The sequence below is a fragment of the Idiotropiscis lumnitzeri genome, chromosome 3 (assembly GCF_059441095.1).
Source record: "Idiotropiscis lumnitzeri isolate Australia: NSW breed Sydney's pygmy pipehorse chromosome 3, RoL_Ilum_1.0, whole genome shotgun sequence".
NCBI classification, from domain to species: domain Eukaryota; kingdom Metazoa; phylum Chordata; class Actinopteri; order Syngnathiformes; family Syngnathidae; genus Idiotropiscis; species Idiotropiscis lumnitzeri.
Window position 1 is genome coordinate 11,096,142 of NC_142393.1, and position 15,386 is coordinate 11,111,527.

The window sequence follows — 15,386 nt, forward strand, 5'->3', positions numbered from 1 at the left end:
TACAAAGTATAGTCATCATCTTAGTGTTTTCGTCATTTCTTGTGCAGTTGTTTTTCAAGAGTGCTAGTATGGATTGATATCGTTTACAAACAAATCCCTAAATTGACTTTACAGGGTTTTTAAATTGTAATTTAAATAATTCTTCTTTTGTCTAAAGGAATAATTATTCATAGATTGCCTGGTGCACAAAATCAGTGGTTTTTGAGGCCCGCGCTCAAACCCTCCACGGGTACCTTCCAGTGGTTCCGATCCCCAGTTTAGTTGAAAACATACCGAAACATGTTGAACACTGATTTAGAGCTTCTTTACCTTCATCTCACACACTTTTCATCTCTTTAAAAGTTTTTGTGTACAGACACACACAATTACATCCAAACTTAACTAAACAAAAACGAAACTAAAAACCACCCCACAGGTGCAGCAATAGTAGACTTACATAATCATTAAAAGTGCGCAACACCCCCAAAAAAGTGTTGTTTTTTTTTTATTCATTTATTTATTTTATTTTATTTTTTACGTACGTTTGGCATTGTTTTCAAAACGATTCTCGTTCACGCAGACATTCCGAAACAGTGAAAGCACTTATGTATGACTGGCAAGTAGTTGCTGATGTCAGCTAAACAAACACTACACAATTGCACGAAAACTGCTGAGCATAACATTTGTTTTCATCCACCGTAATGGTCTTCTTGAGACCTCTTTTCAAATGGATGTTAAAACGGTTCTTTCAATACCGCAACCCTCCACCTGCAGTATCCCTCACGCCCTTGCATGTCAAAATTATTGTAGTTTTTAAACTCACAAAATAAAGACCAAGTAAAATAAAAACAAAAATGCTTTGAACAAACACTGAAACTGCTATGTTTATAAAAATAACAAAAACTAACTTTGATTTTAGAGAAAATGTCCTTCATTTTCATCTATTTCAACATCATAAATTAGCTTTTAGGTTCATTTTAAATGCATTTTTGGGGCGATAATTCTGCACATACTTACAGCAGAAAGGTTAAACAGTCATCTGAAAAGTAGTTTCCTTTATTACACAAGACTTAATAACTTTTTTTTTTATCTGCACTCAACAAATACTCCATACATAAAAAACTCATACTAAAACTAATAAAAACGCAACTAAAACAAAGCATTTAAAAAAAATTAAGGATGACTAACAAATCTGTTCTACAACTGATTAAAACTAACCGAATTTAAAAAAGAAAAGTCAAAATGAAATAAAAACTAACTAAAGTTATAATTAAAAATCCATTATACACCTGTTGCTTACCGAGCTCACCCTCCCCCTCAAAAATCTCTATGCTTCATTTGTGCTATAATAGAAAAAAAATCATATATAACAGCGAAATGTGATTAAAGAACCTCTGGGAATTAAAGCTAATAAAGCAATGAGATCACATTGCTGCTAAAACTCACACGTTCCCTGAGTTTTACAGATGGAGGGTGAAGGAGGATCATACCTGTACGTCTTTCAATAACAAATGAGGAGACAATCTTTGCAGTGCACCTGGGTCACCAAGAGAAAGCCTTCAATCAGTGCGGGAAATTAGCTCAAGTCAATCAGAACCAAAAACCTTCCACTTATACGAATAATGAACAGGATAGCTCACCAAAGAGAAGAGGCGTTAATGTGGACCATGAAACTCAAAAACTAAGCTCTGCGTCGCAGTTGTCGACAAACTACCAAGACTTCTTACAGTCAACATGTCTTCATTGCGCGAAGGAGGAAGGGAGGTAGTGAAAAAGCGTTGAGAGTTGGCAGACAGGAAATAGAATCTGGGGGAGGGAGGTGTACAGAGGATGGCGTTGATTGTGACACTTCTTGGTTTTGCTGTGAAACTTGATGAATCAGACACGGCATCTGCACCCCGACAACTCCAGCGAATTCAAGTCTCGACTTGTTTCCCCGCTCTTTTGAAACGTCTCAAAGCTGATCAGAGACAAATTCACACTTCAGGCATCATGATGACGTTTAAAAGCGGCCCAGCCTGGTCCAGTTCTGCACAGTTTGCATAGGTGCAGCCTGTTGTGAGTTTTTTTTTTTTTTTTGCAGTAATTGCGCTAATTAGTATGAAATCATAAAATGGTGATTCATTAAAAAGCACCAATCAGCTAAACATATAAAACAGATAAAAATTCTTGCATTATTGGAGCTGATGTTTCAGGCTGGATTAAATAGCCAACCCCACTATTCGAGGGGTAAACAGACCGAGCCGTGCCGCGATACAATTCCTGAACATCCACATGGAACGGCCCATCTTTTGCCTGAAGGCGTTTTTGTTCCAGGCTGTCTAACTGTCTCTAACCACTTCCTTATCTAATTATTTCACCTCATTACAAGCGCTCATAAACTCCGCCTCCGTTGAGTCACTCTCTATAGCATCCTTGAAAACATTTCTGTGCACTGTGTATTGTCTTGTGACATAATCTGTCATACTTACGAGCCACAAATGGAGAGCATGGGAAAAGAAATCAGTTAAAGTTTGGCTTCTGCTTGGTATGTTTTTTTTAAAGCCAATGCTGTTTTAATGCTTAAGCGTTCGTGCTCATTAGAGATGCAGCGATTAAGATATCTAAGCGATTATCCAATTAGTTTAGAGTTATTTTTCGATTAATCGTCTTGATACCTTTAAATGTACAAATCCTCATAAGTTCGTCTGCACAACAGTAAATATTCTCAGATTTCAACAGTCCTCCATACAATCAGACTGATGATCTTTGTGTTGAACATTTGCTTCTATTTTGGAATATAACGATCAACATTTTGGCTATTATTTGACATGTCACGTAACACTGAATCGTAATGAATTTATGAGTGTGCATTTTCTACGCTGTCAATTTGACATTAAAATGTCTTTTAATCCAATTCATTGACTAATCGACAAAATAATCGTCATGTACAAGCTACCCTTTATTTTATAATTCCTTTCCTGCCTAGAATGATCAGGTAAATTTTACATGATTTTCATGTAAAAAAAAAAAAGAGGTATTTCAGGTTTATTTACTGTTCGACCCTGAAAAATGTTTTATTTTGAAAAGTTACATCGGACTGTGGACGCATGTAACATGATTATTGTCTTGGTCGTAATATGCAAATTTCAAACCGACAATTTTCATGTCAAGGCATGGCGATATGGTGTTGACGGGAAGGATTAGTCTTATCCACACACAACTCAGCATTAAGCTCTGTGCCCTACCAGATGGTGGTGTTTCTTCCTTTTCTCTCCCAACGTGTAAATCATATTTAATACACTGGGAAACAAATATGCAAAGACTTTACTAATAAAGCACTCTCTTTTCCACCAAATCCATCTTCCTTAAAATTAAATCTGGGTCTCTACAGTAGTAGGGTGGATAAACATAGAAAAGAGGTAAAAATATCACAAACACTGACTTGTCCAATGAGATTAGACGCTTATACAAGGGAGGGCGCTAAAAAAAAAAAATTGTGTAAATCAAACCACTTGAAAAGAAAGAAAATGTTTACCAGCATGTCCGTCATGTCGTGAGGGCGGCCGGTGGGGCTGCGTGCGAGTCGTCAGCGATGTTAGCAGGCCGGGCACATGCATGTCATCCCCCCTTTGGTCTCGAACCTCTTCTTTATAAAGTCACACCCACGCACACCACACACAAAATATAATAAGTATATTAAAGCATGGATTGGTGAGAAAGGAAATGAAAGCGTAAAATTATACAGAAAAGAAAATTACATGAACGTTAGTTGATGAACGTGGCAGCCACAAAATGTGTCAAAAAAAACACAAACAGAGAGAAAGAGCATAAGTGAGTGTGAGTAAAATTGTTCCCTCTCTACAATATGCTTCATGTTTAACATCCCTTTACAAATAAAAACAAGTTGACCACTGTTAACACTGTATTAAAACAAAAACAATCATAAAATCCAGTGGTAACCGTGACAACAAGTGACGACCTGTATTATGAAGCTTGACCCTTATAACTTCACTTCAGCTAACTTGGATATTCTTTCTTCTTCTTTAGTGAAAATTTTTCTTCTCTGCACCTTTTTGAGACTAATTCATCTCAGTCAGTTAGTTAGAACTCCAAAGTTGTGCACGACTTAAGGCTTGTTTCTCCTGAAACATTTGGTCAAATAAAATAATTTGAAAAAAAAGGTCTACGTTTTACAACCAAAGGGGTGTTAAACTTTAAAGGTTCCACGGAATATAAAAGAATTATATGCGTAATTTGAAATGACATCATGCACATAACATAGTATTAGCCACTTTAGGGACTAAATAACAGCAACGCAATAAGGTATCCACAGGGTATTCAGGATACAAAAATATAACTAATACATTACAGTATGCATACAGCAGAAAAAAAAAACACAATAAAATTCCAAGTACATTTACTAAAAATGGGGATTATTTTGTGGATACACCCACTCTCAAAACTAGTTGGCAAATAACATTTCCGGGACTTAATTAGATAAGTGGTCACAATATAGCTCAATTGACCGCTATTGCTCGGCATTGTGTCAGAATTCAACTTTTGTGTGTGCGCGTGGGGGTGCGCGCGTGTGTGTGTGGGGGTGTGTGTGAGTGTGTGTGTGTTTGAGTTTGAGATGAGGGTACTTCTTTTTTTTACCTTTAAACAAAAAATTGTTATATGAAAAGGTTTCAAAAACTATCTCATAATAACGGACAAATATACAATGAAAGAATTTTTTAAAATGTTTTTAGCATATTTTATTATTATACATTACTTTAACACAGTGGTCCTCAACCACAGGGCCACGGCCCGTTACTGGTCCGCGGGCAACGTCGGATTGGACCACACAGATAAAAGAAAAAGAAAAAAAGAATTATTTCTGGTTTATTTACTGTTTGAGCCTGAAAAATATTTTATTTTGAAAAGTCACTGGCTTCTTTCCGTTACATCGGACTGTGGACGCATGTAACAAGCTTATTGTCTTGGTCGTAATGCGAAAATTTTAAACCCACAAGCTAGCAAAATGAGTAAAAAAAAAAAACAACAACCGGGAACTATTTTGAGTCAGAGAGCTATGAATTTAAAAATACTGTCATCGTTGTGGTGGCATTTTCTACATCCTGCCAGCCGCTGTTTATTAAAGTGTGCTGACATTATTTTGCTTAATAACAGAGTCAACATATCACGAGTACAAAGCTCGTAGATGTGTTGTTCGACAGCAACTTTCCTGTGGTGATAGTGATACCATTCACTTTTCTTGGAATTTGCCCTCAAGTGATCACCTCAACTTCCTCGCCGAGAGCATGAGACCAAGATTAGCCGAATGTTTGTCACTCATCAAGAGTATTAGTTGACACAAAGAAACAATGCTACATATCTCATGTGATGAATTTCAACTAGATGTTTCTGTCCTATATCAGAGAAATGGTTGCCATGTTTGTTCAATATTTCAAAAACTTTGCCAGCTAGGAAAGAAACTACAAGTATTATAATCCGGGCCCTGTTATCGTTATTGGACTGTACATATGCATAATCTAATGAGATGCATGTGCACTGTCTACAGGTATTGTGCACTTCTTTGATTGTCACTAATTGTTTGTTGCTGCTGCTTTTGTCAATGAGCATGATTGCACAAAAACTATTTCAAAAATGGACCTCCTGGAACAGTCAGTTGGCCAACAAGTAATGACGTCAGTGCGAGCTTGTAGTGTGACGTGTTAAGACATTGTGTCATTTCTTTCAGTGCAACACTCTGTTACAGCTCAAATATTACTTCTGATGCCGGAATATTTGGGATCGACCCCTTTTCCAATTTGGCGCTATTCATACAGAAAAGAGAACAGATTGTGGAAAACCGATGAAGAAGTCATTGATCAAGATACCGGCAATCTGAACATTTATGACCCGTAACTCTGCCAGGTTGACAGGCCTGACCTGAAGTATTATTTGGAGTGGAATGGCACAAAGATACAACTCATGATGGTCACAGCGGAATGAATTATTAGGTCAATGAAACCATTTTGTTTGGCAATTTTCATAAAAATGCACCCAAACTAATCATGAGAAACTTAATCACGCAACAAGATAACGGCCTATAAATCACTGCCAACACAACAACGGAAGGAAAAGGGGAAGACTTTCTAAGTCAATCACCGGACCTAAACCCAATAGTAGTGATAAACCGATATGCTTTTTTCAGGGCCGATACCGATTATTAGTCGTCATAGAGGCCGATAACCGATATTTGAAGCCGATATTCATTTGTTAAAAAAAGGGATAAAATGGTGTCAAATTTTTGAAAAGTAAAAACTCCAAAACATAACTTTAAATACCTTTAAGCATATATTTATTAAACAGATTTAGTGATTTACAACACGTTAAAGCTTTTTTAGATCTTAGAAAATATACAACTTAGTTTTAAAAGTCGAACAAAAAGTGCATGGAGCTCTCAGGCTGAGGAGCATGTCTTGCAATTCAATGAAAACAAACATGTATTTGAAGTTTACGACGGCAAATAGTTTTCTATTACTTGTGAGTTGTAGTAGACTGACATTTATTAAAATTTCGGCAAAGTCTGTTTCCTTTCCTTCCTAAGCTCGCGGGACCTCTCCCGTCGTGCAAGTGACTACAAGGCACCAATCAGATAGTGCTCTGGGCGGGACAATCTGCTTCTGCAGACAGGGCCACCAGCACAGCAGAGAGAGAGAGAGAGAGAGAAAGAGAGAGATGTGTGCTGCAGTGAGCCAAAATAAACCAGCGTGTAAATTTGTCCTTAAAAAAAGGCCAAATATCGGCCCCGATAATCGGTCTATCACTGCCCAATAGAGCCTACATTTTACCTCCTGAAGACAAGGTTGGATGGAGAAACTAGAACTGAGAGAAGCTCCAGTAAAGACCTGGAAAAGCATTTCAAATGAAGAATGTAACAGTCTAGTGAAATCATTGGGTCGCAGGCTTGATGCTGTTATTGCAAGTCAAGCTTATGTCACCAAATATTAAATGTGATTCACTTGAAGTTAATTTAATAATGTCAATTCCAGCACTTTTGCTCACGTGAAAAGTGGGTGGCTTCAGACAAAATGTGCTCTGTCCTGTGTTGTTTAACACAGCTAGACGTAAATACCAGGAAATAAAAGCTGCATTCAAAACTTTTGCGTGGTATGCATCTTGTGATCAAAAACCCAAATGTCGTCAGTCATGTCATTTTCAACACCGCTTATCCTGTACCCTATCCAAACGGACTTCAGGTCAAAGTTAGGCAAGTATATCACTCCACCAGCAGCGACCCCCAAATGTCTTCAAAATGCAACACAAATAAAAGGAATTCTCGCTGTTCCAATACTTTTGGAGGGGACTGTATGTGGTGCGCAGGTGCGCATTCAAGTTGAGAATGTTACATTTTGCACCAGATTTGATTCTGTTTTCCCGCATTGCATACCGAGCATACTGCCGGTCAAGCAACATGCCCGCGGTCAGGCCGGCGTCCAATTGAAATGTCGAAGTCAAATCAGCCACCACAATGATTGCTTCCGAGGGCCAACTTCAAAATAAAAGCAATAAAAATTTCCTGAGCTAGATAAAGTCCTTAAAAAGTCAATCATCAAATCACTTGAACTCTAATTGATGTAAACATTCATCAGAATCTAATGTAGTTTACCATTTCAACTGTTTCTTCTTGTGACCTCATCATTTTAGTTTGAACACTTCCAAAACTTACTCCAAGTTAGCTAATTTAAACTTAAAAACGCACAGAAATGCTGCTGTTGTGCTAATATGTCGCAAGTTAAAATGCAAACTGCTCGGGTGAAGGTTGCTGAAGCCGTTTTTTTATTCAATGGGTTGTGTTGCTTCGATTTATTTATTCAACCTTTATTTAATCTGGAATATCAATCAATAGCGTCGGCCATTCAGTCAAACGTGTTTCATAAAACCGTCGCGTTAATAAAACCTGAACGTTTCTCCTCAAAATTTGCAAATTGCTCCTCAAACCAAGTCTTTGATTGGAAAATTGCTCCTCAAAGAAAAGTTATTTTGAGCTTTGCCTGATGACTGAGTGATTCTGACGAGGACACCAAAAGCACTTTATAGTGGTATTCGCCCTAGAGGTGTCATTTGTTCTGTGCCTTTCAGACGGAGCTCGCCCAAGCGGGACAATGGCTTGTCTGTACTGTCCTTTCACACAGATGTTACCGCTCCGAGCGTTCAGACAATTTGTTGCAAAATGTTGTGTGGTCACAGCTGCCTCATCCTGGTGATGTTTCCACTCTGTTATGCCTCTGATTCCATGTCCCAATAGGCAAATTTGCTGGTTCGCTTCAACACCCCCCACCACTAGCACCTCGCATCGCCAAGCAAGCTTTGACTTCACAGCCGCAAAACAAAGGAATTCTACTTTTGATGTCTCAAAGTCTACAATGACAAAGATATTTTTGTGTTGATTTTAGCGAGATGGAGAAGGACAGACACAAGGAATGCAAAAGTGAAGTGGAAAAAAAGGCAGAGACAGATGTAGCAAGTGCCGGAAGGAAGGGACGACAACAACTTGAGAAAAAGAGGAAGCAGTAAGTGACTGGCACAATGAAGAAAGATTCAGGAACAGGAAGTGTGTACCAACAGGAAGCGGGAAAACAAAATAAAACAAAAAAAAAAAACACTTGTGGATTTATGAACACAGGTCTGACTGGCGCTTACAATTTTAGTTCACAAGTCCAGATTTGTGATGACAGATCTGGATTTTCTGAGCATTTTAGTACGCTCACACGAGCAGTGCAACACGATTGAACAAATGAAAAAATCTATACTTTTGATATTCAGTCATTTGAAGTAATATGCAGTATATTATTCGCGGGAAAACAAAAGAAAGAACTTAAACAATTTTTTTACTTTTTCCTCCAGCCTTGGTAAGTACTTTACGCAATACGTAAGTGCAGCAGCGTACTGTTCAGTATATTAGTCAACTAGTAGACAATGGCAAAGCGTCTTATGAGTCATGTGTGGAGCTATTTCAGCCACACAAACAGCCGAGTTGCGCTTTGCGGCGTTTGTAAGGAGTTGTGGCAACACAACAAACCTTGTGAAAGCCTAAGTTTAGACCACAACACAGAATATGAGGCATTTATCACGAGGCGGACAGAAGAGGAGAGCACAGTGTCAGGTGCTTAAGCTAGGGCAAAAAAAAAAAAAAAAGTGGTGGAGGCAGACAGTATGCAGATACAGAAGGAGAAATTGGGATTTTTTTTTTTGTTGGAAGATGTTTAAATTAATGAAGACAGTAGGCCTTGTCACAATTAGGGTTGGGTATTGATTCAAATTTCCAAAATTGGTTCAATTCGATACACATGGGCCCGACTGGATTTTTGATTCACTTTGATTAATCAAGGATTTCACGCAGCACCAATTTTTCTTTAGTCTGGAAAGATTTCTCCAAAGAACCAATGCTGCAATTAGTACAAACTTGCTATTACTAGGTGCATTCGTAAAAACATTAATATTTACATTAAGATTTGAAGTCAATGTAATTACATTGATTGCAATTAATTACATTATTACTATTCATGATAATTACTATACACGGAAATGGACACGATAATTTTTTTCCGACTTGATAAATGGTCATTTACATGCGTGTTTATTTATGTCATCAACATCGAGTTGGGTCCCGCTTCTCTAAGTCATCTTGCTTGCCGTAGGGCGAGTGTTGGCACTCCCAAGCGCACGTACATACTAGTGGTGGATCGGCTTTTGAAACACGTTTAAATGTTTCAGTTGGACTGTTTCAGTTCCGGTTTGCATGCCTTCCGTCGCTTCCTAAGCACGCGCAAGTCCATATCCCTCCAACGCAATTAACGTACATTTTGATAAATGTCCCACATTGTAACTTTTAAGTGGATAAAAACAAGTCAGCGGTAGATATATAAATTATATACAACTTTATACAAAATGAGTCTCTAGTGTGTGTTTCATGGAATGAATGAACATCGCAAATAATTATTTAAATTTATGCTTTTACGACAAACCTTTTCATTTTTCAATTGCAAACTGGATTACAATAAAGTAATTGAAGATGTGAATTGTGAAAAGTCACTTGCAAAGGAAGAACAGCGTCACAAGGGCTATGTTGCATTCATTCTTACATGCAAAAAGAAGGCCATAATTGTGAGCTTCAGTGTCAGTTTATACATAAACATGCCATCAACCACCTGCAAGGTTACTGTAAAGTCAAACTACACTTACACGGTACGGTACCTAAAAAAAAAAAAAAAGAAAAAAAAATCTCACTTCGTTGTTGGTAGGCCACAAATCAGAGTGGTAATGACAAAAAAAAAGCATTACTATTTTACTTATGTGCTTTTTGCACCGTTCATTGTGATAGATATTTAACAGCCCATACATAGGTCGTAGTTTTGTTTTATGATATTTTTTTTTTCCTTGATAAGCAGGTTTGCTTATCATTGATTTCATTTGAGGAGCCGCTTTCGTTCATTTTGAGGGGCATTTTTTTTTTTTGCAAGTTAACCGCAGGGACCCGAAGGAGGGGTTTTAAAGAAAAATAAAAATGTGAAAATATAATAAATAATTGGTTTGCCTTTTTTTACATAACCAACCAATAACCATTAAATATTTCATGTGGGGCAATTTCAAACACAAAAATAAATGTCTGTTTAAATTTATTGGTTTAGTTGGGATGTGCATTTCTTCACCAAAGACATTTCGATACGATTCTCAACACATGGAGTACAATATCAATCAAAGATGTGAAGATTTTAACTGCGGTGACGTGACGGTCTCCACGTTTGGGTTTTCTGAACCCAATCAAGACGAACTCTACCATAGTCTGTTTAGACTTTCTGTAAAATGAAAAATATTTTGCACGCAGATGATACAATGATTATACTCTGAGACATTAATACAATACAACTTCATTTATATAGCGCATTTCAACAAGATGTATAATGTTGGTAAAGCATCATTTTCCATCAATTGAAATTATTATTAGAAAATCTCTAATCACATTTTAATATTTTTTTTTAAAAAAGCTTACAGTACACCACAGCATGTGACTGCATGTTCAGACAAGTCAATGAATTTGGGATTAAGTTGGGAGCTCTGCCAACTATTTTGCTGGCTAATGCAATGAGAGGTGTCAAGCATGCCGCTGTATTTATAGTCGGCCGCAAAGCCAAACTGATTCAACGTAATGCGACGCTCTATGACCAAGCTGGTCAGCTTTGGTTGAGATCATTCATGATTTGCCATGTTCCCTTTTCTGTCTGGAATGCTGATGTTAGGGTGGTTGGGCTATGTCACGAGGTATCGACTCAAAGCGAGGGAACCTTCCGAAATAGCGAAGGTTAATTAGTTAAGATCATATTTTTAACATAAGAAGATCTGTTGGATAAATTTAGTCAGGAATGGTGTTCAAATTAGCTTAATCAGAAATAGAATCAAATAGGCCTAGGCAGTAAACAAATCTTGAGGCTCCAAGCTAAATGTCACATTTAGTTATACAAGTCAAGAGTACAAAAATAAATTCAGGATTTTTGTACAGAAATGAGCACGTCAAAACATGAAAGTAGTTTTGTGACAGTCTCTCCAGCAGATGATAAGAAATGCAAACAAGGTAGCAAAGTTAGCAAAGCACTAACTTCAAATGCTTGGGCGACCTCACTCTTGTTACTTAACATCATTCTGTGTTGTAGTCACAGACTTAATTAAATTAGATTTGACTTTATTTTCACTACACATGATGGTAAAATGCACTGAAATCCAAATACACATTACGCAATTTTTTTCCCCAGTATCCTTGACATTTAGATAGCCGAACAGGAGTGAAATCCATTAAGTTTCCGTTGGTCCCAGACTTGGTGGCTACACAATCGTGATAGGCCGATTATCGCCCGGGCCGATATTTGGCATTTTGCCGATTATCGGCATTTGCCATTTTTTTTTTTTGAAGCCGATAAAGTAAAAGCTGGTTGATTTTGGCTCACTGCAGCACGCTTCTTTCTCCACCTGCAGAGGCAGATTGGCCCACCCACAGCACCATCTAATTGGTTCTTTGTGCAGCCAATCAGCAGTAAGATGCCTGTTTGCTTTTTACCTCGACGCACGCGCACTACGGGAGAGATTCAGCAAGTAGGAAGGTAAGGCGACAGATCAAATTTTAAAAAATGTCAGTCTACTATGATAAAGTTGTCTATTTTCCATCCATATAACAATTATCTGAACCGCCTTGCCTTACAAGGGTCGCGGAGTTGCGGGGTACAACCTGAACTGGTTGGCAGCCAATCTATTCTCTAAGATCTAAAAAAAGCTTTGACATGTTGTTCATCACTAGTAGCTTAATAGACATGTAATTAAAGTCATATAAACTAAGCCAAGTTTAGGAGTCTTTATTGTTCAAAATTTTGACACCATTTTACTCTATTTTTCTACAATCGAATATCGGCTCCAAATGTCGGTTATCAGCGTCCGTGACTACTCATAATCGGAAAAAAGCAGATAGATCTGTCACTACAACACAACATAACATTGTTCACACAAATGTCAGAGTTGTCAATCGCTTCTAAATCTAAGTATCAGAGGGTACTATTATTTCTATTGGGGCATCGCTTCTCCCGGTCCATCCCCTTGCAAACCAACGATCAACAGGTGTTTGAGTTTCTATTGTTTTCTTTTGCGACTGTTTATTTGTTTCCTTTTTCTTTTTGTCTGTCTATCCCCTTTAAAACCCCGTCCAATATTTCCTGATGCTATTGCTTTCTCGACCTCTGCTTTTGCTGTTCGTTATTGTAATTCTCGCTCTCCCTCTCAACCACATTGTGTCCCGTGACATAAATTCTAACACTACAACATGTGGAGTACGCCAGACAAGTCTGTCATACAACAAAACTGTTGTGACAATAAAACATGCGTGAGCAAGTTGCCGAACAGCCGAGGTAAAAACAACCCATTACTCAACTTAGCAAGTTTTGACACTGTTGAACTCGGGCTGTTTGTTTTGAAACTTTGGAAACTGGGTTCCAAATTGTTAATACTATGAGGAAAATGTTGTTTCTGAAGGTCTGCAGGTAACACGCTATAATTGATTTAATTGCGTTCATAGCTCTGAATGATTTTTATTTGTATCTTTTTTTTTTTTACTAGTTAGGTAGTTCAAAGCACGGCCTCACTTATGCGCGCTGAAAAAAAATAGTGATTTTAATTCCCATTAAGAAACGTCAAGTGAGAGGAATCAATTTGACATTGTTTTCGTTTTGCCAATAAAGAACCCCAGAGGAAGGCAGTCCCAGAGGGAAAAATTTGACCCGAGGTGTGTGCTTCAAAGCCACAAATATTTTTTCAAGGTCGCTTTATCTCACCTGTACATCTCTACTTGAGAAAGAAGCATGAGAGATCTGGAAGTTTTATGGGATTCATTTTAGATAAGCATGACCCAGCAAAGACATGCGGTGTGAGCTCTCATTTTATTGTGTAAAATTGTTGGACATTCCACATTTATTAAGGATCTTGTTTAAATGCGTGTTTTGACAAAGGAAACAGTTTTTCCAAGAAGCATTTGTTTAAAAAAAAAAGATTTAAAAAAAAAAGCAAAACATTTATTTTGATTATTTATGTGGAAATTAATTCTAAGGAAAAGAAAGATATTTTGAAATGTATTTGCGGTCAGGAGAAAAATAGTAAATCCATGATGTTATTATCTTTGGCTTTTTCTATGAATGAAAAGGGGGGGGCAAATCAAAATCAGAATTTGTGCTTTTGTAGTAGCTGGATATATCCTGTAAGGCGCTATATTCATAGACATCATAGCTGCTGTCTAGCGTAAAAAAGTGGCGCATCTTGATTTTCGTGCCGGTGGAGGCCTCATTTTGCATGTTCTGCAATTTGGCAGAGGGCGCAGCTGGGCCATGCTGGGCAGAACAAGGGGATTTTTTTTTTTACACACGTACCTGTAAACTGAAAGTGGACTAAACTTCATGCCTGCTGGATCCAGTGTTCTGAAATTCCTTCCTCCATTTCAATATATCAGGTTGTCGCGATAGTCACTTATACTATGGCCCACTGTACAAGTGGCATGCTGTTAATGTGGTGATAAATACAGAAAAATGCTGAATGGACATGAAATATTTGCCCAGTGACTGGTGAGCTAAACTGTCGAGCTAACTTAGCTAGCTATAGCTTCATAGAGCAATCTTAGATGTGTCAGACAGATGTTGTCTCTCTCATCTTCGAGTTCCAAATTTGCACGTTGCTTGTTGTCTTTTTCTCCGTTTTTCATCAAAATGATCATCCTTGAATCCAGATGTCTCCGCATATTTTTTTCTCTCCACAATTGACTGCTAGCAACGTACCGGTGACATCGGTGTCTCTGGTGTTTATATTTTGGTGAATAGAAGCTTCTTTCAAACTAAACGTCACGTTGCCTCATTATTAAATAGAAGGTGGGGTGGGGAGGGGAGGTATTAGTTTTAAATGATTACGCAAACGGAAACGATACAATCAAAACGAATGGTTTTGGTTTTCACAAATCAAACCACACCTAGCTTTTTTTTTTTTTTTATTGATGCCAAAGCAGTGTTTGGATTGCTAGCTAAACTGTTAAAGTCAGGTAACCTTTCTGAGGGTTTTGTAATGACGAATGAAGTCAAATGTTGTTGTTGTGTCTTCCGTGAGGTGAAAACCATGCGTTTTGCCATCCTATTTTTGTCAATGTCATGGACAATATAATTCAAATTTATGATGCTAAGAGTTGCTCCAACAGTTCCTGATTACATCACCATTTCACGCTAACAAGTGTAACAATAAGACTAAGTTTACACCACAGGTGCCAACAGCTCGTTTTCGCAAAATAAAAACATGAACAAAACGCTGGTTTGCCAGATTGGCGCGAATGAACAAAAACCTCATTTTCTTACTTAAAAAGGCAAACTGTGTTAAAAATGCAGATTTAAAACTATATATATAAAAAAAGCTGATTTGACAAGTCATATAATTCTTTTGGCAAGCAAGTTGCAAGTCCTAAAAATACCAACTCGCGTCTGACTCGATCAAGTCATATGACTCGATTTCCCCATCGCTGCAACTGAGCGCAGTTTTTGGACATTTTAGATGTATTTTACAAAGAACTCATTGTCCAGCACCTTTGCTGACGTCACACCAAGACGTGGGGTGGAGCGGGGGTGGGGTCATATCCCTATTTGAAAATAAAAAGGGGCATTTTAAGATACGTTACCTTCTAAAACAAATTGATATTATTGAAGACGGAATCTAGTTTTTTTTCTATTGTACTTAATGGTGTAAAACGTTTGAAACTACCTCAGTAGTGTATTGTTTGTACCTGTGTAGTAATGTCATTTTTTTTACATATCTGCTCGAACCAGGTGTCATAATGAACAGCAAAGACGTCACAAATTCCAAGTGAAGTT

General features: G+C 37.7%; 1 protein-coding gene across 3 annotated transcripts in view; it reads right to left on the minus strand.

Moving 5' to 3' along the window:
- Positions 1-15,386, minus strand: part of LOC148339903 (regulator of G protein signaling 17-like) — a 33,482-nt gene that overhangs the window by 17,449 nt on the left and 647 nt on the right. For 2 of the 3 annotated variants that reach the window (XM_088289495.1, XM_088289494.1), the window contains exons 1-2: positions 1,620-1,730; positions 1,470-1,536 (exon numbers count right to left, since the gene is read on the minus strand). In XM_088289495.1, coding sequence (XP_088145621.1) covers positions 1,470-1,536; positions 1,620-1,648 — 96 coding nt within the window. In that variant the 5' untranslated portion in view covers positions 1,649-1,730. Of the gene's footprint in view, positions 1-1,469; positions 1,537-1,619; positions 1,731-3,496; positions 3,608-15,386 lie in introns of those variants that run through there. The other variant, XM_088289496.1, reaches the window with a different exon arrangement.